A 27,910-nucleotide genomic window follows, 5' to 3' on the forward strand; every position below is an offset into this window, starting at 1 on the left:
TGCTATTTTCCCAAACCTGCCTCCTTGGGGAATAGCTTGGGGCACTGCCTGTGCCTCAGGGATAATTTAGCAATGGGTCAAGAGGGGCAAAGAGTTTAGTTGTGTCTGTGAGCTGTGCCACATCACGGATAATGGTCCCTGGTCCCTCTCTTGTCTCTTTGCACAGAGATGTGATACTGTGATCTTAGGTTAGTCTAATTTGTAAATCAGTCTACCTAAATGCTACCTGGTGGGGGAATATTAATCACTCTTTCATTGAAAGAGTGGAAAAAGGAGAGGCTTTTATGTAACGTTCCAAACACATGCCTTAAAAGTCCAACATTCAGGACACATCTTTTAAACAAGTGAGTGAGGCACTTACCTTTATTACCTCACTTAACTCAGAGCTGACCCTTTGCGGTCCTGCCAAAATAGTTGTGGCACTTTGCAGAATGCCGTTCACTTCATCTGTTTGCTCTGTTACTTTCTCATGTTGTTTCTAAAAGAAGCAAAGAAATAAAGGAATGATTAAACAGAATAAAAATGCCAAACCCATTTCTGAAATACAGTGTTACCATTCTGGTTCAATGTATTAAATTCAATTCAGAGCATGATGGGATGGGCTAAATAGATTTTAGACCAATCTGAAGCTTTTCTTAGGCACTTTTGGTAGCTGCTTATTCTAATGTGACTGTTTTCTTCTTTGTGAAAGCAATGTTGGGGTTCATAAAATGTAGTAATTCCGTTTTTCTTCCGAGCATAAGCAGTTCTGGCAATGGAGTGTACTGCCAGGAAAAACAAATTAAGCATGGAATTTTGGTAGTGGTCTGGAGACTGATTTCTTAGAGATAATTTTTAAATCTACAGGAGAGAGATCTCTTTTCATGAGCAATAGGAAAACTGATGTGAACAATCTCTTGTGTACAGCATCTGCTTTCATTGTGAGGAATAATGAAGATCCAACTGGTTAAAAACAGTGAAGAATTGCAACTACATGCATCAGGCTTCGCTTCACAAATGTGAGACAGGCTACATCTTGGCACTGTAATTAGGAAACAATGAAACCACAGAAGAGGCTTTGTACATAAGGATGCCAAGCTGCTTGTAGAAAATCCCCAAGAGCAGCACATGCCTGGTTTCTTAACTGAATTATTAGACCTTCTACATCATCATCAACTTCTCATGTGCTGCAAATTTCTCAGGTTCAAAACTCAGCCACTGATGCTATGAGACTGAGAGGCTGGCCTGAATTTGCAAGATAATTCTTCAAATCACACAGTCTTGTCACTACATAACATCCTAAAATGTCCTTCCCCAGCTTTCTTGTAGCCCCTTTCAGACACTGGAAGGCCACAATAAGGTCTTCTCAGAGCTTTCTCCTCTCCAGACTCCACAACCCAAACTCTCTCAGTTTGTCTCCATAGAAGGGGAGCTTCAGCCCTCTGATTATCCTCATGGCCCACACTCCAGCACATTCATATCTTTCTTGTAATAGGGTCTCCAGAACTCAAGGTGGGGTCTCATCAGAATGGAGTCGAGAGGGAGAATCACCTCTCTGGACCTGCTGGCCACATTTCTCTTGATGCAGCTCAGGATACAGTTGAATTTCTGGGCAGCAAGTGCACACTGCTGGCTCATGGTGTCACTCCACAAATAATGGTCCTTTGCACTTGAACCACTTCTTTCTTTGAACTGGAGAGCCAGGTTGTGACAAATGGGCTGTGCAGTACCTCGCGCCGTTGGAGACTGGCTGCGTTCTCCTTGTTCGCAGCCTGCGTTTGTCTGACGTAGTCAAGCGCCTGACCTAATGCCTCCTGCAGGTCCGACAGCTTCACGTCCTGTTCACTGAGCTGCTCCAACACATCGGATACTAGAGATCTGGTGTCATTGTACCTCTCATGAAACTCTTCAACTTGCTGTAGCACTGGGTGAGAAACCAAAGGCCAATAGTTAATCCTAAGTTTGGGCTTTTGCCATTGCAATTTTTGTTGCCATTACCCAGAGGAAAGTAAAACACACGTATTAAAAGGTCACTTGAGAGATTCCACACACCTACATTTTAATGTCCCTCCTCTTTTGAAGAGGAAAGATGCCTCTCATTTCAGTATCTCATTTTTATCTCACTAATGCTCCTCTTCAAGTAACATTTCCTAAATGAAACTAGGTCTGGCTTTCCTTGCTCTTAATTTGTTTTTCATTATCACAGCTAACCAGACTGTTCAGGGCAAGAGATTCCTTCCTGTCCTGGGGCTCTGACTCATGTTCACCAAGCTGTGAGAATTATCCTGCCACTCTTTCCCATAGCAGCAGTTTTTCTCTCTGCTGGAATTTGCTGTCCCCATGGCAGAGCTGGCAGGAGGAAAGGAAGATGTTCACATGAGCATTTCCAGCCCCGAGCAGCTATTGCCATGGAGCCACAGCACACAGGCACACACAGACACATCTTCATGTTTTGCTGCCCATTCTGCCCATGCTGCAGCAGGCACCAGCAGAGACTTTGGGCCTGTATTTGGAAGCAGCATCATCTTCAGCCCACCAGTTGATGCTTTCCAAGTGCCTGCTGGTCCTTCTCAGGGGCTCAGTGGTACATCGAGAGCTGCCCAGCCCATGCCAGATGCACATCAACACATGAAAGGTGAAAGGAAACCAGATTCAAAACTCACATTCCTCTGCTGCATTTTCTTCCTCATCTGCAAGTTGCCTCTCATTAGTGAAAGGCTTAGGACGTTTGATCTCCTTCAGCATCTCCTCAGCCACACTCAGCTTCTGGGCAATTTCTTCAGGGCTCAGTTCTTGTTGAATTGCATAATATTTCATCTTACTGCTGATTTCTGTGGGGAAAAAGAACAGATGGTCAATCCAGCATGGCTACAGAGAAGTAAATACTGTGGAGTCCTTTTTCTTTTGTGAATCCAGATCATATTGTTGGCAAAAAGAAGTTTTTATTATCTTCCAACTCTATAGTAAGTAATTATTAAGTTTAATCCAGTCCTAACATTAAACCTGTAAAATAACTGACACATGCTGGCATATGTGGGGGGTCTCATCAGAAGAGGATGAGATTAAGCAGGAATGGGTGTGCACTATTTGGCTTGGCACTTCTTATAGACCAGGATCATCATTTTATTGAGTTTTGTGGCATGTAACAGGCTGGGGCTTTCATCCAGGATCATGATTTTGAAGTGGTGCTCCAAAATGGATAGGTTTATTAAATAACAACACTGGCAAAGAGACTGAAGCAACCTCTTTTTCCATGTTAAGAAGTTTGAGGCATTTTGAAGAGGTAACATAAGATTTCTGGCTTGATACTATCTAGCTGGTTTGTAGATACTATTTCAAGGTTTTGATCTCAGTTCAAACAATCTGTTGGATCCCTGCAATTGCAATAGAGTTTAGCCCTCCTCAGTGTAGGCATTACTACGTTTACCCATTGAGCCTTGAATCCAAATCACCTCCTCTTTTATGCTCTGTGATTGTATAATAATAGAATTATCAGGGATGGAAGGGACCTCAAGGATGATGTGAGTGGCTTTGGCTTGTGTTCATCATTGCTTTTGTGGCTAACCACAGCTGGCAAAGCCAGCACTATGCATCTGTAAGATTTTTATTCAAAACAGATGAGTGGTTGTGGCACAGCTCATTCCTTGGCAGACTCCCTTTGAGTGCAGTTTCTTGCTGGCTCCTGAGTTCATTCCTGGTGATTTAAAGGCTCATATTGAACAGTAACACATCATGACCGACAGCCCCATAGATGTCTGTTTGCTTCTCATGGTGGCACAAGCATGTGCATGTGTGAACATGCAAACTCCCTCTGGTAAAGAGTCATTTGCCTTCTTCAAAGGGGGTGTCCCTGTAGAAGAACAGTTCTGAGCATGGTGAAGACAATTTTCACCTACCCATCTCCAACTGCTTTCTGTGTGAACAAACACTCTCTTTTATTAGCAGCCACCAGTGTGGCATCTTCTATGATAACTCAACCTGACTGTGCTATTTATGGTCCAAACTAGACACATACCTGCCTTCTGTGGTCCCTGTCCTACCCCAAACCAATTAATAATACAAAAGGAAAATTCACAAAGGTCAACCAGTGATGGTTAGTGACATCTCATGGGGCTCATGCTGACACTTTTGCTCAGTAATTGTATAAATAAAATGTGATGGATGGCCAGAGAGACAAAAATGATTTCACATCACTGGCATAAGAAAGTAAAACAAATGTAACATCCTGTCAGTCTGGTCTCAGCCTGTCTCTTTTGTGTGATGGGGTGTGTTGAGCTATGTTTGTTCAAATAAAGTAATGGTTGAAACACCAGCAGAGGTAAGGACAAGCAGAGATAGCAGCTGCTGTGTAACTTCTCTGCACAAGCTGCTGCAGAGCTTGCAATAACTGCTCAAGGAAGAGCTACTCAGGTCTCTTACTCAGGTATTTCCATTGAAAAAAGGAGCTACTTAGCCTCAATTGCTACTCAGCCTTTCTGTTCTGCTGCCATGTACAGCTTTGGTATATGGCTGACTTTGCCAAGTACGGAGGGCAATCAGCGTGCTCTATGTCAAAAGGGAAGCTTACATGGTACAGATGTACAGGGAGGGCATAAAGATGTTTCTGAGTGCAGTCACTTGGGGGCTTATTGCTTTCTGTAGGTACTGGAGACTGCAGTTGATTTAGCCTCAGTTTTATGTGTCAGCCTGATAATGATATATCATCGATATTCCAAATGAAGATGATCACCTCTGACTAGGAAACCTATTTTAAGTGCAGTTGTGCTTGGGAAGTTGTTAGCTGTAGTCATTTATCCTTTGATATATAGGATAGTAAAAATTCTTGAAGATGCAAGAGGTTTTATGGGCTATGAATCAAAAAGACTTCATCTGGGAAAGTGTAATATATATATACATTTACAGTCAGAAGAGAAGTTATGTTTTGAACTTTAGGCTAGTTCGAGGGATTCTTTTGTTCCTCTAGCATGTTGCCTAAGGATGGCCTTTGTAGATCTGCATCCTCTCACATCAAATGGACAGCTGAGTGTGGCAGAAACGATACGTGGCAGTTTCTACCAACGTTTTAGCATGAAAAAGCTCTTTGTTTCACCAAGAAAAAAGAAAAAGAAGGTCTTGTTCTGCTTGTCAAACCAAGCCATGGTATCAGTTATTTTTCAAAAGAGCAGTTTTTATCATGGCATTGCAGGCTGCAAAAGCCTTATGTGTGGGTTACTTTGCAAGACTGCCCAGATACTGTGACCTTTTTTCTGTGCTGCAGGTTTCATTACTACATGCTTGACACTGAGCTAAACCAGAAAGAAATCTATTTACCTTGGATGTTATCCCTCATATCACTGAGCTGCTGCACAAGCTGAACGGCACGGTTGTTGGTCTTCATGGTTTCTTTCTGTACCAGTAGGCCTTTGCTGGATGCTTCATTTCCCTATGAATAAAACATAAGAGATAGACATTAGATTTCTTTTCAGATCCATATGCATGCATGAGGACAAGCAGTGTAAGCACACATTGTGCTTTCTCCTGATGAGCATGTGAAAGTCCATTTATCATATAAAGTGGTATTTACAGAGGTTTTGGAAGTGAAGGGCTGTCCCGTTGGTATTTCCAGAGTTGCAGAGTGGGATATTAAAATCTGTCCCCTGTTTATCCATCATTTGCTGCAATCAGATTGCCATAAATGATGCGCAGTTGTAAAGCTCCCATCTGCTGAGTCTCCCATGCATTCTGCAGGGCTGAGTCATTTTGGATATGCTGTTTCTTGAGACTGAAGAATAAGGTGTGAAGCTCACAACCATTTTTAGATCAGTGTCTCCCTCAAGTGAGACCCCCAGCTCTGCGTAAGGATTCAAAGCACTCCACTCTTACACTGTATTATGCTGAAGGCTGCACTCTGCATTGTGTTCCCTTGCAGTTCTGTATTTTGAAGTGTTTCATCGAGGCTCAGGTAATTTTATGAGAGCATACAGGTGAAACAGATACAGTACAAATATTTCTGAAGTCAATCTGAGTTAATGTTGGTTACTTCACTGAATTAGAAATCAAAAAACAGGCAGTGTCTCTATCTCAGATCAAATGTTGGGTGTAGGGTGATAAGTGGGAACTCAGATCCTGGGGGAAGGCTTTTTGTGACTGGTGACAAATCTGACCACATTGAACAGTCTTTAGTCCTATATCCTTCTTTTTCTGGGATGAAGAATTGATAGATCCTTTATGCCTTTAACTCAGAGCTAAAGTAAAGTAGAAAGTTTAGAAATTAAAAATAGAAACAGAAAATCCTCCCAACTGTCTTTCAGGGCATTCCCACTCTTGTTTTGTAAAACTAGGAGTTTAGACTAAATGTTAGGAAACATTTAGGGGGCACAGTCTCAAGTTGTGCTGGGGGAGGTATAGGCTGGATGTTAGGAGGAAGTTGTTGGCAGAGAGGGTGATTGGCATTGGAATGGGCTGCCCAGGGAGGTGGTGGAGTCACTGTCCCTGGAGGTGTTGAAGAAAAGACTGGCTGGGGCACTTAGTGCCATGGTCTAGTTGATTGTCTAGGGCTGAGTGCTAGGTTGAACTGGATGATCTTGGAGGTCTTTTCCAACCTGGTTGATTCTATGGTTCTATGATTTGGTTTAGTTGAGGATGTCCCTGCTGACTGCAATGGGGGTTGGACTAGATGACCTTTGGAGGTCCCTTCCAGCCCAGACTAATGTGTGATTCTGTGATGCTATGATTTCTTTACCAAGAGAGTGATCAAACACTGAAAGAGGCTTCATAGAGAGATGGTCGATGCCCCACACCTGTCAGTGTTTAAGAAGTATTTGAATATTGCCTTTAATAATATGCTCTAACTTTTGAGCAGCCCTAAAGTGATCAGGCAGTTTTACTGGGGGATAAGTTGTAGGACTGTGCCAACTGGAACAGCAAACTCTGAAAGCTCTGGCAGAAGGTTGTAAACAAACCTGTTCATCAAGTGTTTCTGCCTCTCTCAGGAGATCATTCATTTCATCTGCAGCGTCATCAACCTGGATGGTCCAAAACTCAGAATGATTCTTTTTTTGGGACATTCCTGCCTGTATAGCAAGGGGAAAAAAGATCAGTGCATCTGAAAGCAAATGATTTGTCTGCTGAGGGCAAGGCTTGAAATCTATAGACTGAAATCCATGACCTATTTGTACCTGGAGATGAGTGGTGGTGATGTTCAGGTCATTTAGGCGCTTTTGAGCTGCAACACCTGTCGAAATGCTCAGCAAAGTGGATTTGCTCTCCTCGATAGCCAGAACTGCTAATCGGATGTCATCCATCAGATCCCAGATACATTTGTCACAGCCTGGTTACAAAACAAGAGAAACTTTTTTTCTTTACTGCTTGTGGCACTTAACTGCAAATATCTTAAAGTCACTTCAGAGTGCTTTTGCCCTCTCTTTGTCACTGATGGATCCTGATGGATCCCATTTTTCTTTCATCTACCCGGTTCCAAGGTTCCCCAGGACAGTCATGAGGCTTCCAGCTGAGCAGCACCAGCTGGGACTGCTCCAACAGGCTCCCACAGCATCTCCATACTTAATGGAGAAGAGGTATTTCCTGGCTATTCTCTTGAGGCTCTGCATGTTTGTGGCCTGAGGAACAACTTCATTCTGTCTGAACCCAGAACTCTGTGTTTAAAATTCAGTGGTATGAGAAGTAAGGATGTCCCACAGATGGGCTCTTGGCTGCTCTCAGCTGTTTGATTAGGAAGGCAACTTCTAAAAGCACAATTGTAACATGTTTAGAACACACTTGTGCAGGACTATATCCTTGCTCCTGCTGAGTGCTTGCAATGCCACACTGTTGGAACAACACTGATGCCACCACTAAATGCCAGAGACTTGGGTGAACATGAAACATATTCCTGCAGAAACATCTTCATGTAGTCTGTGTTTTTGATGGCAGCAACTCCCAAATGTTTTCCTTCTGGTTGTGCTTCCAGGCACATGACTCATCTTCTTGGAAGCTGGTTTGGGAACTCATGTGTGCTACACAGGCATAATTATACTAACCTTAAAAAATCTATCAGTGGTTACCAGTAGTTACAATATAGTACTGCTGGAAACTTCTCAGGCTTGCTGTCATTAGTATAGGGGAGATTGAAAAGCAACTGACTGATGGATGTATGTCAAATTATCAACAGCAACAATTTATATTAGATGTGCAACTGGAAATTATATGCAATGTGGCAATTGTGGTGGCAACTTTTTAGGGCCAGAATATTATTTTTCAAGCACTGTATCTCAAAGTTTGCAAAAATGGCTTTGGTGATACTTCCCTGCTGCTGTGCAGTTTGTACCTGAACATTCAGTCCTCATCACAGAGTGGGATGTACTCAGTCAGTCAAGTGAGAACACATTTGTATACTCAGTCAGCAGGGCACTGTGCATATTAACATGTCTAAGTGCCCTGTGGAACCACAAAGTGCTGAGCCCACTGGAGAACCAAGCCTTCAACTTTATATACATCTAAATACCAGAGTGATATTGATAATCTTCTTACTGATGGTAGGGCAGTCTGTGCCAGTAGAAGCTTCAGGACTGTCTGCGAGGCACTCTCCAGTCTGGCTGTCACACATTCTGCCTCCACAGTTACATTCTGGGGGAAAAAAGAAAGGATTTTTGAAAGACTCTTCAAGATGTACAACTCACTTTTCCCCTCTCACAACAAGTGAAATGATTGTAAATGCAATTATGCCTGGCTAGTCAAAACCAAAACTGAGGACCTCTTGGACTGTTTTGTTTCATTCAGTGTGTAGAATAGGCTGGGTTTTTGCACTGCAGTCAAGTTGGACCAGATAAAATGTAAGACAGGAAACAGAACATGACAGACGTGTTAAAGCTCCCCAGGTGGTCACAAGCAGAGGTGGTGAGACCAGAGCTGCCCAGCTGACCCACCTCCTGAACATCATCCTCTGTAGATTGTCATGGCTCAGCTGGAGATGCACCAGTTGGGCAATTCTGACTTCCCATCTAGGGAGGCCCTAGACTAGCCCTTCCAACTCTGGACCATCACCATCTGGAGAGGATGGTCTTCAGGAGACGGGCTAAGAAAAGCAGTACAAGTGAAGTTAATCACTAATTATGGATCTTTCCATAGCCCTCTGGAATTTATCAATGCTGTCTCACGCTGCCACTAAATCAGCTTTCCAGCTATCAGGGGTTAATAGTGGACTCCAATTCCATCCACAGCTTGAGTATATCAAAAAGTAATATCTCCTACCACTTACAATGGAGAATAAATGAGAATTCACATTTGTGTAGACTTGAGAATGCTACACTTTTTATTGCCTGCACAAGTAGCTCTTCAGAAAGTGCAATTTTTAATCTGAAGAGTTCCTTTCAAGCTTTAATTGGCCTTTAAAAATACATATTATTTTAAAAATTAAAATTGTCTTGGAGCACTTTGAAAGAATAACAAAAGCTGAAGCTGAACGTGAGAACAGCAGTGACTTATCTGGAGCTTGTTTTGCTCTTGTGATTCATGGTTTCAGCAGAATCTCATATAACAGAAGTGTTTACTGCTCTCTTATTGCAACCCATTCATTGTTCTCCAGGAATTACACTTGTGTTTACATTCCACACTCCTCCATTTGAGGAATTATCAGGGAAAATGTTTCATACAGCTTCAGAGTCAACATGATGCATTCATGCTGGAATAGTTCTATGTCAGTGAATCAGTTTTAGTACAACTACTCAGTTTTTGTACTTGTCTTAAGAGCAGAATTCGGTTATCAATTTTGTGGAAAGAATTAGATCTTCAATCACATTCTGTGATTCTGTGATCCACAACCTCCCTGGGCAACCTGTGCCAGTGTCTCACCACTCTCACTGGAAAGAACTTCTTCCTAACATCCAGTTTGAATCTCCTCTCTGCCAGCTTAAACCCATTACTCCTTGTCTTGTTATTGCAAGACCTTGTCAATAGTCCCTCAGCAGCCTTCCTGTAGGTCCCCTTCAGATACCGAGAGGCCACTCCAAGGTCTCCAAAGGGGAACAGAGGAGGGTCCAGAGGAGGGCAACCAAATTATGAAGGGTCTGGAGAATAAATCTTATGAGGAGTGACTGAGGGAGCTGGGCATGGTTAGCTTGAAAAAGGAGGCTGATGGAAGACCTCATTGCTCTACAAATACCTGAAGGAACATTGTGGAGAGGCTGCTGCTTCTCACATTGGAGCCAGAGCAATGGGGAATGGCCTCAAGCTGAGGCTGGGTAGGTTTAGATTGGACATTAGGAAGAATTTTTTCATGGAGGGAGTGGTCAGGCACTGGAATGAGCTGCCCAGGGAGGTGGTGGAGTCACCAACCCTGGATGTGTTTAGGGGTCGTTTAGATGTGGTGCTTAGGGCTATGGTTTAAGGTGAATCTTGTAGAGTAGGGTTCCAGGTTGAACTTAGTGATCCTGAGGGGCTTTGCTAACCTGCTCGTTTCTGTGATTCTGTGAAACAGAGTGCTGGTGCCTGGGATGATTCCCCTGAACAGGAATCCAAATTATCCTGCCAGGCAGGTTGCCAGGAGCATTCCCTGCCTCTAGGGACCACAGGTGTGTGGTGACTGCTTGAGGCATCTCTGCTCTCTGGGAGGTGATCCCCAGAGCATGCTGTGCTGCGCTCTGCCGGGCTGCAGGCAGTACCTGTGCAGTTCTTGGCGCCTCTGGCGTCCCCGTAGAAGCCTGGGGCGCAGCGCTCGCACTTGAAGCCGGTGGTGTGGCGCAGGCAGTTGCGGCACTGGCCTGTCACCTCATCGCAGTCCTCGAAAATCAGGTTTGGGTCGGAGTTGCCACTGCAGTCGCATTTTTTACAAGTGCTTCCAATTAGCAAAGGGTTCCCATAGTAACCAGGGGCACACCTGAAAGGAAGAGCAAGCCCAGCAATGAGGAGCAATGACATTGCCATCTGCCTGCGGTACTGTTTTTTGCTCTGTTCTTCTTTGTGTCGCCAGGAATTGATGACAGTCTGCACTGCTATTGAGCAGAAGGTAAATTAGGAGCTGTATTCCTGCAGAGGCTGTTTTGTGCTCTAATCTCAATCTGTACAGTACTGAATTTTTCCCTTCTTGAGCACTGCTGGTATCTCAATCACACCACTCTGCATTCATTGGTTTTCTTAATGTGTCTTTAGCAGTAAAATGATTTGTTCCCTATTGTTTTAAAACCTGTGATGGAATAACCTTGGCAGAGAGGCAGCTCTAGCTGCTCTTTTAGCTTTGGATCTCACCAGTTACACTGTGTTATATAGGAAACTGGGGTAAGAAGCTGCATTTCATGATGCTGAAACTCAGTGGAAGTTCAGACCTTATTTGCATTATAATGCATGTAACAAAGTACTGAGCAGAAAAGGTTTATAGAAATACTTCTGTGGTGAGGCACTGGGATGGTTTCTAGTTTTGCAAAACAGAACAAGCACTGAACCAGTCTCTGTTTTTCGGATGTATTTGATGTTAACCTGCTAGCAGAGGGCGAAAGGCTGAGTGGAGACTAGCACAGGATGGGAGGATTCCTCTGTTGCTTTGCAGAAGGAGAGAGGGAGGAAACAAGCACCACAGGGAAGATCTGAAATGGGTCCAAATGGCCTATCATGTCTTGTCATGTTTGGAAAGCATTTCAGTGGGAAACATCCTGCATCTTAAAATGCAAGCTGACACTGTAGTGGTTTTTGAAAGTCTAGAGGAACTGGTGATACATAACATTCCTGGGTGACCAGTGGCCCTGAGCTAAGAAAACAGGTGACACATTTGGTGTCATTGTTTGGGAAGAGAGGCTCTCAGATCAAAGAGCTGCTGCTGGCAGTAGGGAGTGTGCTGAATCCTACAAGCCAGAAGAATATTTACAGAACAACCAGTGAGGTGTAAAGCTGGCGGTGATGTGGGCACGGAGCAGCTTGCAGGAGTAAATCCTTGAGCAAGGAGAGAGCTGGCAGCTGGGGCAGCAGTGGATAGGTACTGGAGGAGTCAGAGGCAACTCATGCCATTTACAGTGTCACTGCCAGGTGACAGGGGGATCCGTGACCCAGCAGCCTGAGGCATAGAGGGCAGAGACCATATTCTCAAACTGGGAAGGAACTATTACTGCAGAGATAGGAAAACCTAGCTGGTGCTGACTGAAGAAAGGAGGATTGATCAGTTGTTGCACCGTGCAAGGAGTATTTATATTTCATCCTGGTTTATAAACTTGCTGTCTTTTCTCCCTTCCATAAAGTTCTGCTGTTTTGTGCCTAGGGAAGGTGACCTCTCAGGAAGTTTAGTTGCAGTTTCCCAAGTTTTGGCTGGAGACCTGAGCTGAGGTCTGTTGTGTTCTAAAATTGTAGTCAAATGCAAGATCTGCTGTATCTGAATGATGAAAATGTGGGAGATCTGATAAAAGCTTCCAGTTTTGATCTGTTCCTTCATTTCCTGATTTTATTTCCTTTTTAATGGAGCAATTTCCTCAGCACTGCTTTGTTCGCGTTCCAGCTCTGCACCCCCAGAATAAGAACACATAAAATTTAAAACATCTTAATATAAACCACTTGGCTGCCTCAAATACAGCTTTTGTCAGTGACAGAGACCCTGTTTGTGTCTTTGCAGCACTGCCAGAATCTTTGGTGCAGATCTTATCGCTGGGGAGACCCAGATGTAAAGAATAAAAGTGTGACCTGGTGTTATGTGCACCCCTCCAAGAGCTGTGGCTGAGACACAAAGTGTGATTTAACTGGTTGTGGTGGAGTCACTCCTCATTCCCATGGGAGTCAGGACAGGCAGTGCTGGATAATGGTGCTTTTTAGTCATGCCAAAACTCTTGCTGTCATTTTCAGCATTTCAGGCAATGTGAGACTGTAGCATTTCCCCCATTTTCAGAATTTCATTATAAAATTTGACTGAATAAAAACTCTGTGCTGTTTTATTTCCCCTGTAGGAGCATTTGATTTATTCTGTATTTTCAAAACCTTGCAGAGTTCCTCTTCAGTTTTCTGTAGTTAGGTGTTTTTCAAATGTCTAATGTGGCCACCAAGTCACAGGCAGAAGCCACTAAGCAGTGCTGGTGTTTTGCTCACCACTATCTAGCTCAAGCCTTCAGGCAGATTCCTACCATCTCCATGCTCTTCCCATGAAGCACACAATCTCTACCCTCTCCTCAGGGCAAGGTAATCTTGTTCATGCTTTCTGAAATACACTACTCAGCTCACTGGGCAGAAATACTGTGGATAGTTCCTCACATCCTCACAGATACATTTTCTAAGTTAGTGCTGCTTTTCCTGGCCACCTGGCTCACATTGTTAGCCATATCTCCTCATCTGGAGTCACTCTCTGAAACACATACAAACTTCTAGGGCTCAAAATAAATGTGTCACCTTTTCTCTCCCCTTCCCTTTGCCATTCACAGGGCTGAACTGCACTTCATCTCTTTTGAGTAGTTGGTAGCACTTGAGAGGTGCAGAGGCTACCAGATAGGAACACTGCTCAATCTCTGGACTTCATTGCCTGAATAAGTGAAGACTGGTGGCAGATAGTATCAATAAATGGATCTTTGTTGCTAGCCAAGAATATTTCCTTGCTCAAAATAAAACTTTAAAATCATCTTTATTTCACTTTGCAGCCTTGTTTTCTTCCCGTAACTATTGCTGGGTTAGGAATTAATTACTTCTTCCTTGGCAATGCCAAAAGAACATTTTTTTTTGGTCATTTCCCTTGGACACAAAGGCATCATCTGTTCAGCTATCTCTTTTAACATTTGGGCATTAGCAAAACCTGGATTTCACCTGCCACCACCGTAATGCCTTAGTGCTGAAGACCAGAAGCAAAATGGTTTACTCCTAAATTTTGACTCGGGAAACTGATTTTCTCAGTTCCTAGCAAAGGCCTCTGTGACTTCACAGCAGCAGTTGCTGGCAAACGTTAATTGGATAGGTTGGTGCCAGCGGCTGGGGCAGCACGAGAAATCCTTCTCCTACACAAATGCCAGAGGAAACGGAGTGCATCTCCCTGCTGTGCTCTGAGATCCCACACACCGCCTGTGGAGGGATGTCCTGCAGCTCCTGTCCTGTGCCGCCTGTCACCGACCGCTGCAGCCTGCTCTGGGGGAGTACAGCGAGCAGGATGTAGTCTTCCCCTCCCTGAGGGCATGTCCTGCTATTTTTGCTGCAGGGATGGACAGGGCAATCCCCTTTCTCTGTCAAGATCTCCCATCCCTGCCAGCATGTCGGTGGCACAGTAGGTGCCAGTGGGAGCAGAGAAGGGTGGCAGCAGTGGGACAGGCAATGCAGTTCACATTAGTTTCTGAAACACTTTTTGCTGTTTCTGACATAAACAGGTATAGGACCAGGAGAGTAGCAGAAGGAAAGTGCCATTTTTCACTGCTTGCCACTTAGGCCACCAGTTAGTCAGAAACTAACACAGTGACCAAGACAGGCTGATTTCTTTCTGTAGCTTTTTCTAACCCATCTACACAGCTTTGCCTTCCTTAAGATAGATGCACTGTGTCAGGCTGGCTAGTAAGAAAACAAAGCTGATGCTGTCTTCTTCTGTTGCTATGCATCTCCTGCTCATTTCATGGGGTTTGAATTGCTTGTAGTCTAGGCTGACATTTTAATAACCATTAGGAAACCTCACTGACCTTTTAATTGTCTGCTTTATCCTCTGTGTATAAATCTGACATTTTGGAAGAACAAAAGAATAGAACCAGAGTCCTGGAAACGAGGGTGGTTTCTTTATGTTCTGTGCCATCTGTCTAAAGGGCTCTCACTATTGCTGTCACCATCCTGGTGATGAGGAGGTAATAGGCTGAGGTTTTGCATCGTCTGTGGAGGCAAAAGCTTTCCCTCTTGGTTTTGTTTTTATATTTATCCTACCTTTTCGTATTGATTTCTTTTTGCAATTCAAGCATCCCCTTTTCCCCTTCTCTTATAGTTATGTTAAGCATCATTTGAATTCAGGCCTCACCCATTAATAGCAGTTGACTGAAGTCTTAAATACTTCAGGGGCTTTAAGGAAAAACAAACCGAGGAGTTCAGTAAGACAGTGTCTGAGCCATTCTATACCACTCAGTCTTTGTGTTAGAGCTGTTTTAGTTTATTGGCTGCTCATGGAGGACTTCTGAGTTACAATCAGGCCTCACTGAAACATCATCCATGCGTGTTCATACTGAGCAAGATGGCCTTTTACAAGATAGGGGAGTTAAGGTTTATTCCTGCTCCATTATTTGTGTACTTTGTTATTTAGAGGATATTTACCAGAAGTCATTTATTGTCAGGAGGGAAAATGGAAAATCAACACTGGCTTATGGTTGTTTGCTTGACTTTATTGAATTATGTCGATGAAAGACATTTAAAACTTCACTAAAAAGTTGCTCATGAAGAATTTGACTCACTAATGGGTTTCCTCAGGACTCTTTGAAAAACTAACGTTGGTGGAAGTTTTTTTAGGACAGTGGATTGCAGGAGGGATCTATGTGGTGGTTATTTGCTGCTTAGCTGCTGTTTCTGATTTGTGCTTTGTGTGTTGATTTGTAAATCGTGCTCCTTTAGGAAGATCACCAAATGAAGTGCACACAACGTGCAAGAACCCCATCAAAACATGTCAGATGTAAATGACATGTCTTACTCTGGCTTGTCTCCACACCAAGTTCTGATGGCTTTTAGAAGGTACTGAATGAGATCCTTTAACAGAAATTATCCCACCCGATGAAAACACATGAACCAGATTTCTTTCCTGTATGGCAAAATTCCCTCTGTGCCTTCTGAACTCCAGTATTGTTGAGCAATGAGTCATCCTATTTGCTTCTTACCTTTCACAGTTGGGTCCTGCATAGTTCTCCTTACAGACACAGCGCACATTTCCACCTTTTCTGTAGCAGGAGACTGCAAAGCTGGAATTTCATTAGAATAAATAGTTAGAAAAGAAGGCAAAGCAAACATTTGGGAATGTTTCTTTGTTACATTATGGATATTTGCTGGCAGTGTGAGCTCTGGCTCTTGCTTGCACATTGCTGAATAGATCTTAAGTTCTGTATGTTCTTCACTTTATATCCCATGTTTAGTCTTATTAATTAGTGTAGAAAGCACTAATTAGTATACAGCACTGTGGAGGTATATAAAAACAGATAGAAAAGAATTCTTGTCTTGCAGTGAAGATCAGACAGACCCCAGGTTCTGGTACACACATTTGAGATAAGGGACTTAGGATAAATGTGTCATGTGAATTTAATTGCTTCCTGTCTCTTGTTCTAAAGGGTAAAAATATTGCTGATGAAAGACATCATCGGTGGCCACTTCAGGATTTGAGATTCTGGAATGGGTGCAGCAATTCCCTATGCAAATCCTACAGTTTTACTCAAATATAGTTTAGAAATACCAAGTGGTGAAAATTGATCGCACTGGTGCCATGTGGTAATTGAGGCTGCTCCACTGTCTCTCTGAGTAAGCTGGAAAGAGCCTGGGGCTTCTGAGATCAACAAGCCCGGTAGCAATACTGACTGCAGTAATGGCTTGGGCTGTGACTTTCATTGCTCTGATTCTAAATCATGGATTCCTTTGCTCTGTTGTGTTTTTGGGCTTTAACACATGTTTTACTAAGTGTGAGACCCAAGGAGCAGCAGCAGCCAGATGTGGAAAGTGCAAACTGTGTACGCTTTACACACAGTCACGGGCATGAATTGAGTACATTCACAGGCAAAAGACATAGAGTCCTAAGGACATTTCCACTTAGTTTGCAATGTGTGAGTAAATTCCTGCCAGCACTGGAATGTGACCAGAGTAGTGAGTGGCAGCAGCTGCCAGCTGCAGGCTCAGGGTTGCTAAATGCAGGTCCTGAGTGCGTGCAGCGCTTGGCAGCTGCGGCCAGGTTGCATTCCTTTCAAAGAGAAGGATAAAAGACTTGGGAGATGGGAAAGAGCATGGTCCACATGCTGCTTGTCCCAGGTACAAGCAGCACAGAAAGCTGACAAGAATTCCTGCTTTATTTCAGTTCTCACCAGCATTTCTCAGCTGGTTGAACAACCAGGATCAAATAAATCTGTATCTGGACCTCTGCTGTCTCAAACCATTTCATATAACCAGAGAGAACATAAAACGAGATTCTTCTGACAGAATTCACAAATTAACTTCTGCAAGACTTTTATGAGAACATATTGAGAAAATAATAAAAGTTTGGCAGCCTTCCTCTTATTTTACAGAGGCTAATTCCTTCACATAGTTGAAAAAATACCCCACATTGTGGATTTAAGCTATGAAATCAGACTGAAGCCTTCCTGTTGTTTTATATTTTTGGGGTTGTTTTTTTTTAGGGAAAATAGAATTCATGTAATTCCCTCAGGTCTGAAAAGAAGTAATGTCTACTGGGCTGTGAAGCAATCTTCATTCTCTTCTTCTTTTTTTTTTTTAATAATTCCAAAAAGATGATGTGATACTTCATGTGTAATGCCCAAAAGTTATTCCAAAAGCTCTCAGATATGAAGACAGAAAAATCTAGAGACATGTAGATAAGAAGAAGAAGAAAAGAAGAAAAAGAAGAAAAGAAGGAAAAGAAGAAAAGAAGGAAAAAAAATCATGTGTGTGATGAGACTGTCAGCTTGCAGATTTGGTCCCTTTGCCTGGCTTTTATGAATTCACTATTTCCAGTGTAAAATATCATCCTTGGGATGGCCTTTAATGTTTCTCTGTTTTCTCATAGAGGTCCTGTTTTGTTTGACTATAAATGGAGTGGGATTAATGGAGCAAAAGTATAAAAAAAATAAGGAAGAATGTTTCTTCGTTGAGTTTAGTTATGCAAGGCTGAATGTTGCTCAATCAGTATTATTTGCCTGTTCCAGACCCAGCTGAAGGCTGTGGCTGTGGTCAGATCTTTGTCATGCAAGAAGCTGAACAAGCAGCCTCTGCGTGTTATTTAAATAGGGGTTTGAGGCAAATTGGGATCAGATGTCCTTTTAACTATTGCCTTCAGGACTTTTCTGAGGGAAACCCCTGAACAACTGAAGTGGATATTTACTGAGATAGTTTTAAAGAAGTGACATGTCACAGCACACAGACTATCCTGAGATGGAAGGGACTCTGTGACGATCATCAAGTCCAGCTCCTGTATCACTGCTACTATTGAGCATCTGCATTTGGGTTCATTGCAGCTCTTGTTCTCTTTTTCCAATCCCACTCTGATCTTCTTTTGTGTTTCAGACTTCCTTACCTCTACTAATCTGGATTAGGAGAAGCATTATGTCCCTAGCAGAAAGGTTAGAGCATGCTGAAGCACAGAATGCTCCTTGGTCTTTGTGTCCATCTCCAGTAGCACTGTAGCTGGTCCCACCACTCTGAGCCCTGCTGAGATCATAGGCTGGCCAGCTCTCTGCTGTCTGGGTGCACTGCTGCATGCCTGGCAGGCTACAGGACTGGGCAGTGGGCTGGGTGAATGCAGCCCCAGCCATGTTCTGTCAGATCAGACTGTAAGGAGGACAGGCTAGACCATACTTGACTGACCATGTTGAGCAGGGTCTGTGTCTCACCATGTGGTAGTGCCTCAAGCAATTGCAGCCCGGTTTGTTGTGGCTGAGAGAACAGTTCCTTTATTGGTTGGCCTTGATGCTCTTAAAGATCTTTTCCAGATGAAGTGATTCTATGATTCATTACACCAAACTTGCTGTTTTGTGCCCAATAGGTTAAAAAGAGACATCTTTCCTAAGGAAGAGGCACTGCTTCCGACTGTTGTGTTTCTACTATTTCTGGCACCATAGCCAGCACTACTGGAACTGGAGGAAGTGGTCTGCTTTGTCAACTTGCTCACTTCTAAGCCTTTCTACATGTGAGCAAAGCCAGGTTCTTTCCCTGTCTCTGGAGGATTTTCTCTAATCCAGGCAAAGCTGCTGTTTTTCAATAGCTTTTCTCTACCCCACAGTGCTCCTCCTGTGTCTGCAGTTGACTCTGAAAGCCAAGAGATGAACTGCTGGAACTTGGCTAGTGTGATTTTGCTCCCTGGCCATTTTGAGCCTGTTTCGCTGGACAGCTGAGCAAAACACAGCTCATCCCACCTGAAAGCTGTGTGAGTAATCCTATAGCAACAGCAAACAAATAGACTGAGGAATTTCCCCTCTGTTGAAAGCAGAATGGGAATCCACACAAGGGGAGTACACAGCTTGCTAAAAACCAGCTTCAACCCATTGGCAAATATTTACTAGCATCTCCTCCGTGTGCAGTGGGATTTGCTTAGATGCTTCTCTCCCACAGCACAGACCTCAAGCAAGAGGAAGTTCGTTAATTTATTTCAGCTGCATTACTGATGTGCCACTAGCAATTTCTAATAGTTACTTTGTAGTTACTTATGTCTTCTGAAGGCACAAAGAGGATAACAGCTGGAGATCTTTAGCTTGGTCTTGTTTTTCTGTCAGGGTTCAGAGTTTCTTGCCCAAAGTAGCTGAGGATGCACCATACCTGTCACAGGATCCTCCTACCCTTTGCTTTTGACTGTTACTGTACTAAAGAGATCCAACTGATGTTGTCTCAGAAGACTGCCAGGCTATGCTTTTTTTATGGTTGGTTTTACCCTCATGGACTTTTCTTTCTGTCTGTGTCTCACCTGCATACAACGCTCAGGAACTGATCTTTAAGAGATTCTTAAAAGTAAGCAGACAGCTGAATAATCTCTGCTATTTAAAAAGGAACAAACTTGGATTTGCTCAAATATTTTCTCATCCCTCTTGGTAAGAACTGATTTCTGCACTTCAGGGTATTTGATACCTTTAAAATGAGTGCTGTTTCCTGTGCTTCTAAAAGGGAGCAGCTGGTAGTCCTTTTATTTTCCCCAGGTTGGCAAGAGCAGCAGCCTTTGTCTCCTGCATCCAGGAAGGGATGCTGACCCCACCTCGGAAAGGGTCAAGGTCAGCTCACATGAGAGAGAAGCAAAGACTCTTTACTTACTTGGCAAGTGCTGGCAGGGGGCAGGGGCAGGGCTGGCAGAATGTGGGCACTCCGCTGACCACGTCACCAATGAAGCCATCTGGGCATTGCTCACAGTACTGTCCTGTTGTGTTTCTTTGGCAGTCCTTCAGGGGAAAGAGACAGAGTGGTGAAAGTTAAACAGAGGTGAAGCTTCTTCCAGAAAGAAATGCTTTAGCTGAATACCTGGCCAAGCATAAGAGGGGCTGGTACCAGACCCCAGCCCTTCAAAACATCAACAGATGCAGCTGGCACTGCTGTAAATGACTGCACTGTGTGGTGTTCACCAGTGCCTTGAAAATAGAGATCAGGAATGCTAAGGCTACTCAGCTGGGAGAGAAAGGCTGCCAGGAGAGTGTGCTTGGGTTATATACATTTTTTGTTCTATAAATTGTTTGCATTTGTCATTATTCAATGAAAAAGTGATGTTAAAGTACCACAAGAGAGAGGAGAATATTGGCCTTGAGTGCTCAAAAAGAAAGAGCAATCCTGTATCTGAAGCACTGGTGGGGCTGCTTTCACTTGTAGCCTTCATCACTTGCTTCTTTGGTGTTCTGGGCAGTTCACTTCACCTCTTTTGTCCTCAGCTCTCCAAACAACATATGGCTGTCATCAGAATAAATCTACTATTGGTTTCCAGGGCTCAGATACTATTGTGATGAAGAGTGGGCCAGAAAATATTACTCCTTAAATCTGCAGTGGTTTTCCTCTTCTGGACTGAAGAGCTTTAGCACTGAAGTGCTAAAATGCACTTTCCCCCTGTCAGCAGAGTGCACGAGACACTTCTGTAGTATTTCTCTGGTTATTATGTAAAAGTAGCTTTATCTTATTTAACAGGTTAGAATTCATGTGGCTCTTTAGAGTAATACTTTTAGTGATTAAAAATATGCCCTTCTATTTTAAGTTCCATTAGCTTGCCTCTCCAACAAAACTGCTGGGAGACAATTCTGAAGCCTGCAGGGAAGGACACCATCTCTGCAGCCCATGGCAGAGGCTGGCTTAGTAGTTTGGAAAAAAAATACATTGTACTTGTAAATGGATCACTTCTGACAGAGAAACAATGATGAGAGGGGAAACAGAATCCCTTTTACAGTGATTTTTTGTGAAATTGGGTTTTGAAGAAGTGCTTTGCTGTAGGAGTTGCAAAGGATAGTCTTGACCCTGGTATTCATACATGCTTTAGAATGAGAGGCATCAGTTATGGCTTTGTATGGGATTGTTCATGGCATTTTCTGTCACAGGGGTTCATTCAAGTGTACTCACAAAATTCAGCCAGCAGCACACCAGCAGTGGCCTGTCAGATGACAGAGTGGCTGGAGTGTATTTTCCTGGGTTAGAAAATGCCTCAGCTGGTCCTGCTACACTGCTTTCACTGAGTACCATCAATCAGGGCAAGCATTTCTACCTGCCCTTTATCTATACACAGAAGAAAACACATGAAAAGATGCTACAGAGGGGTTATTAGGAATGATTGTCAGCACTGAGCTCCTCAAGTCATTTGCTTGGAAAATTGAGCTGGAACTGCTGTTCTGAGACCATAAGACACTTTATGTGATGCAGTTCTCCTCAGCAAATACATTTCTGCACAAATAGTAGTCAAAAGTTTCTTGATTCTCTTCAGGCAAAGGTGCTGGGACAAGTTTCCCAGCACAAAACAAGTAGAATTTTCTGTAAATGAGTATAGCTGGAAATCTGAGAGGTGGGAATCTGCCTTACCTTATTTTAGGGACAGGATTTAAGAAAGGAGCTCCTTCTAACAGTCTTCAAAAGCACCAGGCTCATTACACAAGCACCAGGCTCATTACACATACCATCTAGGCAGTTCTAAGGAGATTATTTCATCAGATGGCTAACATTTGGTGATGGAATCATAGAATCAACCAGGTTGGAAAAGACCTACAAGCTCATCCAGTCCAACCTGTCACCCAGCCCTAGCCAATCAACTAGACCATGGCACTAAGTGCCTCAGCCAGGCTTTGCTTCAACACCTCTAGGGACAGTGACTCCACCACCTCCCTGGGCAGCCCATTCCAATGCCAACCACTCTCTCTGCCAACAACTTCCTCCTAACATCCAGCCTAGACCTCCCCTGGCACAACTTGAGGCTGTGTCCCCTTGTTCTGTTGCTGGTCCAGTTTACATAGGCTTGACTTCTTCTATAAAAAACAGAAGACTGCTTTTCTTTGTACCCCCTAAAGTGAAAGAAAGAGGTACCTGCCACAGAGTGGTGCAGAGCACCTGTGTTAGGCACATAATGCTATGGAGACTAATCCATCTGCTTTCTAACCGTCCTGGCTGACCCTCCAAACTACCTTCAGTGTAAGGCAAAGTCATGGTAGAGGGGTGGAAGAGGGGTGGTAGAGGGGTGGTAGAGGGGTGGAAGGTGGAAGGGTGGTTGAGAGCCCCTCATGGATTTCTGGGAGGGCTGTTGTGTTTCTGTATTACCTTTTAACTCATGTATTTCTATATATAGCTGTATATATTGTAAATACCTGCTTGTCTATTGTGCTAAGCTGTGAATATAGCTTCATTCAATTTCCAGAGTGGCTCAGTCTAGTCTGAGTGATATTCCAAAGTGTGTGTGTGTGGGGCAGGTAACACCCAAACCATCACAGTGTTAATCCAGGAAGATTACACAGAGATAAATAAAGAAATTACATAGGTAAACTGGTTTACATTGCTGTACAATCTGTGTTTATAGCTGGGCCAGCAGTGGTTGATCTGAGATACAATATCTGGATGTAGATTTAGACTTCTCCAAATTTGGAGATGCCTTCATATCTGAGGCTACAGAAATTCAGCATGCCCAAACTTATTGCTGACCCAAAATAATAATAGGAAAAAAAAAGAGTACTTGAGCACAGTGACTTGCAGTTCAGGAGATGTACATGCTCTGTGTTTTTCATCTATGAAGTTTTTTTATCTAGGAGGTTTATGATTCTAAAGTCTTCTCTCTCCAGCCACTGTGGATAAGATGAAGTGTTAGCTTTCAGAATTTGTTATGAGAGAAGGAGATAAGGCAGTAAAAGAAACAAAGGGTTGTGCAACTTTTACTGAAGTAAAGACAATTATAAAACTAAAATAATGTGAATAGCAACAAAACTCAGTTCCTGACCCAGTTTGGGTCAATATACTCCCTCTATGTCAAAGCTTTTGTTTGTGGAACTTGTCTTGTAATGAGGGAGGGGGTAGCTAATGTCATGCCAACATTACCTGGTCCTCTACCTTCTCAGTCCATCATTTTTCTGAGCTGTGGGAAATGCTGCCAAGCAGGTGTGAAAGCAATGCCAGCTCTTCCTCACAGTCTTGGCCTGGCTTCCTAGATGCCTCTTACACAGGCTGAGCAGGTAATGGGAATGAGTTCATTCACATGTTGTGGTTCACTGTTGCAAGTTCTCAACTGTAGACTTCTTAGGATAACAAATACTAACTTTAAACATAGCTAAGAGGGTGGGGAAATGTCTGTATTGGAGAAAATGAGTCTATTAACACTAAAGCTTTTGGCAACCACTGCATACTAGAACTGGAGAAGAGCAGGACACAAGCAGACTGTTGTAGTTCTGGTGAGCTCTCCAAACATATATCGTCAAGGTCACTGTAGATAGATGTAGGCCTTCTTTATAGAAAGAAACAGTGAGCTATAAACTGCAAGGCTGACTGTGAAGCCAGAAGTACCTAATAAGAGGGAGAGTTTTGCTGGCTCCCTGCTGTTTTTTGCTTGTGCTTGATGGATGGTTGTAGATCCACTGGCGATTCTCCAGACCTGCCTTGGCAGTCATGTGGAACATATTATCCTCTCAGGCAGAACTGCCAAATCCCTCCCAAACTTTCCACTCAGCTGTAAAGCCAAACGCTTAAACACAAATCATTGCATGACAATATGCTCTATTGTAAAAAACTCCATAAAAGGCTGCAAAGGATACCAGAGAATTTATCCTCTGCACTGCTATGATCTTTTGTCCTTTCTTCTTTCAAGAAGGTCATATTTAGCTACTTAATTTAATCTTTGGATGCCTTATATATGCAGTTATCAAATAAGCAGGACTGAGATAAGAAAAGCACTTGGAGATTTTTAGGTAGACACCAACAAAGGTGAAAGCAAAGCATTCTTGTCTTCACATCTGACTAGCAGCAAAACCCAGTGGGCTTTATGCAGAAGTGCACATCACTAGCTGCAAACTGCCACTTGCAAGTATCACAGTTTCATCCAGCTAACATCATGTTGGGAAGAGCTAGAGGGTCTTGCAAGTGACTTACTTCTCTTAGCTAGAACTGAGAAAGTCACATTAAAAGCAGGCTGATTTTCTCTGCTGATCAGATGGATTGTCTCCAGTTTTAACCACAGGACCAGGTGGTTGACTTCTGCATCGGTTTTATGTGGACATCTACACAAGAAAGGCTCTGACTGCAATAATTTCTTCTGCCTGGTTACCTCATGAGATTGTTGTTTTGTAGGCTGTGTCATAATAAGCTTTTAAAGACTTTTGGATTTGATTTACACTCTATGAATAAGCGGTGAGAACTTTTGAAACAGAATTCTAAGGTAGATATTTATGTCAGCAGCAATTATAGGTGAGTACTTCACCCTAAGGCATCATGAATAGGAGTTAAATTTTATTTGATTTCTAATTCAGACCAGAGGCCAATGAAACATTTCATTGATTTGTATGCTGAGGGAACTACATTTACCAAATTGATTTAGGGAATTTGCATAGTAAGATGGTCTTAGAGCATTGTATGGAGTCTGACCCTTATATTTCATCCCTTTTGAAGAATGCTTCTTCATTTTCATAGTATCTTCTTCATTTGTTGAGTTCTTATAGCAATGGTGCTAGGTCCAGCTGGAGAGCTGTAACCAGTGGAGTCCCCCAGGGATCACTGCTAGGTGATGCTGTTCAGCATCTTCGTCGTTGACATTGATGAGGGGACAGATAGACAGACAGACAGAGTCTGCTCAGCAAGTTTGCTGATGACACCAAACTGGGAGGCTTGGCTGATACAGCTGAAGGCTGTGCTGCCATCCAGTGAGACCTGGACAGACGGAGCTGGGCACAGAGGAACCAAATGAGATTCAACAAAGACAAGTGCAGAGTCCTGCACCTGGAAAGGAATAATAAACTGCACCAGTACAGGTTGGGAGGTGATCTGCTGGAGAGCAGTCCTGTGGACTCGTCCTCAGAAGGAGGGAGATAGCAGATGTATACTGAGAGAAAGTGACTGAATGCAGAAAGTCTTATGTCTTACTAGCAGGTGTGGTAGCTTCCACTGTAAGAATTGTTGGAGTGATTTACCTAAAAATTTGAGGGCAGATGAAACAGTGAGCTCTCCACATCCTTTGTGGTACTATCTCTCTGCAGAAACTCCCAGCTATGCAGGTACCTACTCCTTTCTACCCCAGCCTCAGCCAGCTTTGGCCAAATCTATTCCTGTGCTTATCCAGAGCAGTCCTTAGGGAAGGATGCTTTGTCCACTAATTCCAATACTAATCACATTATCAACTCTCAAGTCTCCTATTCCCAAATTACTTGCATTCTTTTATCTAATGTGCTTCTTCCAGCTGTAATTCAAGTTATGTCTCTCTTTCTCTAAGCTTTACTTCTCCCAGTCACATTTTGCGTTTTACCAATATCATAAATCTTCTGATCTTGCCTGGAAACTTCTAAATCCTCAGGGAAGGTTCCTGTGGCTGTAGTCTTCATAGGCATCTCTGGTTTTGTTTTATGGTATTAAACTTTTAAAACCTCTTTTCATTCTGTTTTTTTTTTTCTTTTCTTTTACTGTTTCTCTCCTCCTTCCTTTCACTCTTATTTCACTTCAGACTTTTCTTTATTCAGAAGTCAATGGCCTGAGCTTAATGGCTTCTTACTTAAATCGTTCAGATAAGCCATCAAATGGCTTACTTGAGCTGAAGTAGTAAACTGGGGGTTAGCTTTCAGTTTTATTCTTTACTACCTGGCTGGTTCCAAGAGTTTGGTATCCTGGAGAAGCACCAGTCAGGAATGCACATATGTTTTCAGAATATTTGCTGCTGCTACAGTAACTTTGGTTTTGTTTTGTTGGGTTTTTTTTTGCCTTGAACCCTTGACATCAGCCTTATTTTGTAGAAGATAGGAAATGATTCCTCTGTAGTGTTTGTAAACTGAGGATATAATGACTTGTCTCCTTCACATACTCTTCTCCAGAAACCTTCTGGCCACTGGAGTCATCAGAAGCAGACATTTGTCAAGTTTTCTTTCTCTTCTCAAATCTTCCATTGGAAGTTTTACTCAGGCATCGCTGTCACTCAACACTAAGACAATCATCCCATGAGCAAAAACCTCATGCATGTGAATGAGAAGAGCTGGGAATGTCTGCCAGTGTGAAACCACTTTACAACATTTAATATTAAAACACTAAGCCAATATGAGTTCTGCAGAAACCAGCCAATCCTCTGCACACTTGAGTGGCCAGGCCATAATAATGGTTTCCAGGCTAGACAGCTGCACTGTCTTTCTCCCACAGAAATAAAAAGGGGAGGAAATATGCCATGGAGCCTGGCTCTGTGTATTTGTCTAACTGAAAACTTGATAAAGGATGAAACAATGCAAAGTATGTGAAAATTATCAGGCCATTTTATGAAGAGACAAACTGAGGGCAAAGGTTTATGACTTGTCAGAAGTATCACATGGTAGAGCAAGGAGCTCTGGGCTATGTTCCTGCTTTACAAGGCTGTAAAGAGTGCGCTAGTGCCCAGCTCCTGCTGTGTGGTTTAGATGCATTACCCTATTAACTTCCATCCTTCCCTTTTTTTTTTTAGTATATTACTGCTCTGATTGCCCACTGGTAATTTGGGTTAGTTTTACTGGAATGACTTTTGCACTGGAGCTAGAAGTGATCAGCTACAAATACTAACTCACAGCTTTCTGTATGAGCTGACACTGAGTGAAATGGAACACATGGGAAATTGGGATACAGAATACCTGGGAGTTCAACACCCTCTTCCCTTCTGTATTATTTCAGCCTGCTCATGTTGTTCCTTCCCATCAGGAGACTGCCATGCAGCAGAACTACTATGGATAACACATGTATGTACAGCACTATAAATTGTTTAGATGCTATCCAGCACTGTATTCAGAAGGGGGAGAGTGAAATGCATTGGAAAATATACAATTCCTTTGTCCAGAGGTTTACAGGACTCCTTATTTCTGATGGACTAAATATTTTCCCCAGCATGGTATTACAAATGCTGCACACAGGAAGTGTTTTGAACCTGCAGAGATTATTTCAGTGAGAATGTAATTTGGTCTGGATAATCTTATTAACATACTGATCTTGGCCCTACTTATGATTGCTCTTCAGTGCAAAGTTCCTGTGGTACAGAGCCTTTTTTTGCTGTGCATTGAAATAGAGCATTTGTGCTGACAGAAGAGTCAGACAATGGTTTCTTGGGTTTGTTTGGGAAATGTTTCCCTTTATGTGAAGCCTTGTGCAAGAGTGAAAGATGGTGAAAGGGTTTATGGTCTCATTAAAAGAAAAGAAAAAGAAAAAGAAAAAAGGAAAAAGCAAAATGAAAAAGAAAAGGAAGAAAGCAAAAAAGAAGAAAAAGAAAAAGTAAAAGAAAATAGACAAAGAAAAAAGAAGAAAGAGAAAGCAAAAGAGGAAAATTAAAAGGAAAAGAAAAAGAGTAGGAAAAGGAAGTACTGTTATTCAGTGAGGGACCAGCAGACAAGACAGGAATTCCTTACCACACAGATTCCAGATCCATCAAGACATCTGTTTGAATTGCCATTACAGTTGCAAGGAGAGCATTTTCCTGAGCTGGTTAGGTAGAATCCTTCTTGGCATCCCTGCAATGAAAATGTAAAAATTAAGTATTCCCTCTGCATAGGCATTCAGAGAGTTAGGTTTGGCTGAGAGGTGGGGGAAAGCAGGAATTACAACCATCAGGTCTTCCCACAGCACTCTGCTCAAGCCCATCACAGCAGACCACACACACAGAGCTGAACTCCAGCCTGTTCTTTCGCTCCCTGGCCTGGCGCTGGCTTTTTTGCCTTCC

General features: G+C 42.9%; 1 protein-coding gene across 2 annotated transcripts in view; it reads right to left on the reverse strand.

The window, feature by feature from the left end:
* LAMA4 (laminin subunit alpha 4) overlaps positions 1-27,910 on the reverse strand; it is an 87,334-nt gene that overhangs the window by 39,862 nt on the left and 19,562 nt on the right. The window contains exons 2-12 of one of the 2 annotated variants that reach the window (XM_064170109.1): positions 27,600-27,701; positions 19,858-19,982; positions 15,744-15,824; positions 10,617-10,831; positions 8,488-8,583; positions 7,137-7,288; positions 6,921-7,031; positions 5,290-5,401; positions 2,643-2,810; positions 1,710-1,903; positions 362-478 (exon numbers count right to left, since the gene is read on the reverse strand). In XM_064170109.1, the coding sequence (XP_064026179.1) occupies positions 362-478; positions 1,710-1,903; positions 2,643-2,810; positions 5,290-5,401; positions 6,921-7,031; positions 7,137-7,288; positions 8,488-8,583; positions 10,617-10,831; positions 15,744-15,824; positions 19,858-19,982; positions 27,600-27,701 (1,473 nt within the window). The remainder of the gene's footprint in view (positions 1-361; positions 479-1,709; positions 1,904-2,642; positions 2,811-5,289; positions 5,402-6,920; positions 7,032-7,136; positions 7,289-8,487; positions 8,584-10,616; positions 10,832-15,743; positions 15,825-19,857; positions 19,983-27,599; positions 27,702-27,910) is intronic. The other variant, XM_064170110.1, reaches the window with a different exon arrangement.

The sequence above is a fragment of the Pogoniulus pusillus genome, chromosome 33 (genome assembly GCF_015220805.1).
Source record: "Pogoniulus pusillus isolate bPogPus1 chromosome 33, bPogPus1.pri, whole genome shotgun sequence".
NCBI lineage: Eukaryota > Metazoa > Chordata > Aves > Piciformes > Lybiidae > Pogoniulus > Pogoniulus pusillus.